This window comes from Lepeophtheirus salmonis, chromosome 1 (genome assembly GCF_016086655.4).
Source record: "Lepeophtheirus salmonis chromosome 1, UVic_Lsal_1.4, whole genome shotgun sequence".
Taxonomy (NCBI): domain Eukaryota; kingdom Metazoa; phylum Arthropoda; class Copepoda; order Siphonostomatoida; family Caligidae; genus Lepeophtheirus; species Lepeophtheirus salmonis.
The window spans coordinates 9,899,210-9,903,969 of NC_052131.2; the positions used below are offsets into that span (position 1 = coordinate 9,899,210).

Below are 4,760 nucleotides of genomic sequence, written 5' to 3' on the forward strand. Positions count from 1 at the left end.
ATATTCACATTACTGCCTCTCTTAGGACTTCTTTATGAGTACATGATATTAAGACATAATGATTGTTTTTGCTTGACTCTCTGACCTCATAATTTTCAATCTATATATCTATGTAAGTCTTCCTCAATGCAGTAATGATTTAATTAGTAAGAGCGATTCTGTAGCAAAATACACACTTCAATTACATAGTACTCTATAAATATAACCAAGAGGTCATGACCCGTTTAATACAAAGCTGTTGTATCCAATATTTATCTTGCAATAAATTAAAAATTGAATTCATATATATATTTAAAAATTGGGAATAACACATAATAATAATAATAGTAACTAGATCAGCGTGAAAAACATCGTGGAAACAGTTGGATAAGAAGACTACTTCTAATAATAATATTAATTAATAATAAGGTTGAGTGAGCGAATTATCCGTACAAGTAATGGGAGCAGGTGTGACCCATCCAGGCGATGCAAGATGGTGCGTTGGAGGGACGTGATGTGAGGGAGGAATGTGGTTTGTGAGCTGGGGCTGTTGTTGCTGAAGAACCTGTTGAGGCGCTTGTTGGTGGTGCATGACTTGGGGATGCTCTTCTTTGATATATGAGGGGAGCCAACGACCAGAGTGTTCGTCCTTGCGGTAATATCGCGGACAATTCGACTGGAATACGGTGACAGAAGGATAGGGATCTTCTTTGATCCGCTTGAGAACAGCACGAAGGTTGATGACAAATTGAGGAGGTGCAACCTCTGGGCAGGTAGAGAGGGCTTGACGTAGAAAATCATCACTTTGTTGGAGCCAAAAGTCCACTGCACGGACAGGCTCGTAAGAAAAAGGGCCAATGCGAAGCTCTTCTCGTGAACAATCGTAGATCTCAATCAGCTGTAAAAGAAAGATAATAACATTGTAGAAAAAATAAAATGTCAGCTAATTATATCACTTACCCCAACATTTTCTCCACCTGTGAGTGTTCGGGCATTCCGAATATCCAAGTCAGGTCCCTTATCGGTAAACTGTGCTGGGAAAATCTCGCCAGTTTCCACACAAACACCAATTCCAGAAATGAGAGGCCATGGAACGCCATTGCGATGAAGTGTACAGAGCTCATTCACGGCACATGTGATTAGATCTAACTCGGCTCTTTGCTTGTGAAGGATTTCTACGTATAGTTAAAAAAACAAGATTAAATAGCTGGAATAATAAAGACTAACATGATTCACTTACGAAGTATTGACACGGTCAAATCCTGCGCAATTCCTTTGGGATCTGCAAAACCACCAAGGAGATGCATTTCAAATCGACCGTCGTAATGAAAGGAGAGAGACAGGATGCGTTGGATCATAGAGGAGATCCCTTCTTCGTGACCAGCATCTAAATGACAGAACCCAGTGGCTCCACTCCCTATTCAAAACACATGAACATAACTTAGAATGAAGATATATTTTTCGTAGTTGTATGAGTATAGGTATATAAAAAATGAAGCTCTTAATCATGGCCAAAAATATGGAAATTACAAGCTATGTTGTTTCTGCTGCTGCCTTTTCAAATCGACCTTAAATATTTCTCGACCAAAATAATAGTAATAATAAAAAATAAAGGAGATAGGAGAAGAAGAAGAAGAAGTATATTAACGAATATAACTCTTATGGTAAGAAGTTCCCACGGATTCATTGCATACAATATGTACGTATGTACATATTCTTATTCTTCTTAAGAAAATATAGCCCATTATACTTCAGATCTTTTTTTTTTTTTTTTGAGTTTTTCTCCTTCGTGAATATAATTATCATTATTAGGATACATAATTATTCGTTTTACACGCAGGGCGCTCGAATTCAATGAAACGACGTTCTAATATGTACATACTTGTTAGTTAGCAGTGAATCAAATTCCTCAACCATTACATATGTACTTTCTGGTCTTATTGTTGTTATATAAATCGGTAAAAAGCAGAGTTGGGGCCTACTTATTTTTTATTGGAATACTACATATATATAACATAGATTTTCATAAAATCAATATTGAGGGTAAAGATTGGAGAGTTCGGCCCTTTGTTCCTCCTGGCAACTCCACCTATGGTAACTGGGTACTTATGGATTTTAAACGGTACTATACCAAATTGTAATTGAAAGCGGTAACTGCAGCAACTATTACTCGCCATGATTTAACTCCCCCTAATTGGTGGACTAGCCCAATCTCAACTACATTACTGATACATAAAAACAAGAGTAAAGATTTTCTTGTATTAAAAAAATGTCATTAATTGCCTCATCCCTCGAAAAAAAAAAAAAATGGAGCTTTGTAAGTTAATAAAAATTGCTTCTTAAAAACATTTTTGTTTAATATTATTTCTTGAAAATTATCGAAATACATTCAATAGCACTTTTGATAGCGGGACCTGTACAAAAATATTACATTCTCGAAAACATTTCTTACCCGTGTGACGTATGATGAGTAAATGTGCAGTAGTAATGTCATCCGAACCCAAGATCGTGACTTTGTTATCATGTGGATGTGTGACGGCGAATTCCCTTTGGGAAACGTATAGGGATCGAAGTGGTCCAATGATCCGTGGAGTGGCTGACGTTAGGGATGAAGAGGACTCTTTAAATTGAGGGAACTTTAGGAAGAAGCTGCGGATGTCACGGGGTGCCTCATCCAGGGACACGCCGTTTACGAATAGAACCATTTCTCTTGGTAAGTTATAAGTTGTTTGTTTGCTTTTTCTAAAGAAAGAATCTGAAAAAAGTCAAGAAATGTTGAAAATTATAGTGAGGAACACATCACTTTGGGGTTGTTTTCTATATACTTAGGAATGTGATGGTTTAAATAAATAAGAAAAACGGTCCAAATACATAGAAAGGTGTGAGTGATGATTATGGACTCTAAACATCATCGTTTTATAAAGTATTTTAAAAATTCAGGTAATAATGTGTGTGTATGTATTTTTATGTTAAATCTTTTTACGTCAACACCCTTTTCCCAACTTATTTTTTATATAAAAAATAACAACATAAAGCAATTAATCATGCATCCGTGAATTGCACAAAAAATCTCTTTCCCTTCCAAAAAATATATTTAAATTTAAAAAAAATTGACCCTTTGAACATTCGCGACCTTTTGCTCCCGAAGACTTGCACAATATTTGCATTGTATGTATACAATAAAATAAAAAAATCATATTTTAACATTAAAATAAATTTCATATTTAATGCATATACAAACAGCTAGAGAGAGAGAGGGGTGACATCTAGCGTAGAAATACTCAAAAAATATACCAAAAAATATATACATTAATAAAAGATAAATTACGATTTATATATTTTATAATTTTATTTTCTGGGAGAAATATGTTCGTAAAAAAAGAGCCATTTTAAAAAAAATACCCGTAAAAAATATATATTTTTATCCATGGAAATATTCTAATTTAAAAGTAATAAATTTTCCTATATATATTTCTATAAACATCATTGACTGTAATTAGAGACTGTATTTCTCATATTTTGTTAAACTGTCCACTTGTCTACAATACTCCTTTTTTTTTAACATCATCTATATTTCTTTGAAAATGTTATTCGATACTTCCTATTTCTCATATTTATTTAAATAATATTCAGTATTTTCTGTCAAATGGTCAATTTTGTTTTCCATTTTTCAAGTTTGGATATCTGACACTACTTGGAGTCTATTTCATGTATATATAAAAACTTGCAGATTTTTTAAATATATTTATTTTTATATGAAATATGGAGAAAATGTTGCTTTTGCAATTGACAAATTTATATTTTACTTACTTATTTTATACGTTGAATGTTTTCTTGTTTAGAGTATGACCTCTCTCTGTACGATGGTAAGATATGTAACTTATTTCAAATGATGAATCATCATAGTTGAGGCACTAAACCTGTAATTGTTGTTGTAAACTATGGTTCACTTGCTGTTTCTAAATATCTATTCACTCTTGTTGCCTCTCTTTGCTGAGGGTTTGACAACGACTGATTTTGTAATAGGAATATTTTCTTGACGAGCGAAAAAAGATTTTTGAGCGCTCAATATTCGTGTTTTTTTCTTCTTCTTGCCCTGTTGAAGCTGTTTCGTCGTTGGTGGCGGGAATTTTCCTGGTTGTTTTTTAGAAGAAGAAGACTCGCGCGAGAAGAAAGAGAAAGAAGAATAAAAGTACTACTACAAGGGGAAGAAATAAAACGAATTAAAAAAACCGCTCAGAGTTGACAATATTTAAAAAGAATTAATTTTTTCTCGTAATGGATCTTGTAAAGTTATATGTAACTATGTATGGTTTAAGCCCATGCTGAGACCTACAACAACTCCTTGTGCCGTGTCCATCATTCCTTGAAGCAAGCATGATTTGAAGTCATCTTCTTGAGAAAAGAACAAAAAAAAATAACAGAACTAGAAATAGAACAGCTCATCACAGTATGACATTATTTTATAAAAATTAAATGTTATTTTTTTTAGTAAATTAACTTTGGCTGTTTTATTTTGCTATAAAGGAAGCAAGGAATTCCAGGCCCCTTGTCGACAAGTATTGGAAGAAAAAAAAAACAGCGTGTAAATTGAATTTCAGACAAAATACATCCAACAAAATGTCATATGTAAGTACAAACAGTACAGATTTCACTATTTTTCATATAATAGTGTTTTGAGTAATAAAATTCACCGTGGAAAAGGGATATACTCTTGGTCTGCCACACTGTCAGTCTCAAATAGTCCGGTATACTCTCAAACTGGAGACTGAGTATACTCA

General features: G+C 33.6%; 1 protein-coding gene across 2 annotated transcripts; it reads right to left on the reverse strand.

Annotated features, from left to right (window-relative positions):
* Positions 1-273: 273 nt before the first annotated feature.
* LOC121116639 (protein N-terminal asparagine amidohydrolase) lies at positions 274-4,374 on the reverse strand. 2 transcript variants are annotated; one of them, XM_040710906.2, is made up of 5 exons: positions 3,790-4,374; positions 2,432-2,734; positions 1,220-1,396; positions 940-1,154; positions 274-877 (listed from the first exon to the last, which is right to left on the reverse strand). In XM_040710906.2, exons 2-5 carry the CDS (start codon positions 2,682-2,684, stop codon positions 398-400), a joined length of 1,125 nt encoding a protein of 374 aa, XP_040566840.1. In that variant the 5' UTR covers positions 2,685-2,734; positions 3,790-4,374; the 3' UTR covers positions 274-397. The 2 variants fall into 2 exon arrangements, with proteins under 2 accessions (XP_040566840.1, XP_040566848.1); XM_040710914.2 differs by lacking the exon at positions 3,790-4,374 and adding an exon at positions 2,805-3,486.
* Between the last annotated feature and the right edge of the window lie 386 nt (positions 4,375-4,760).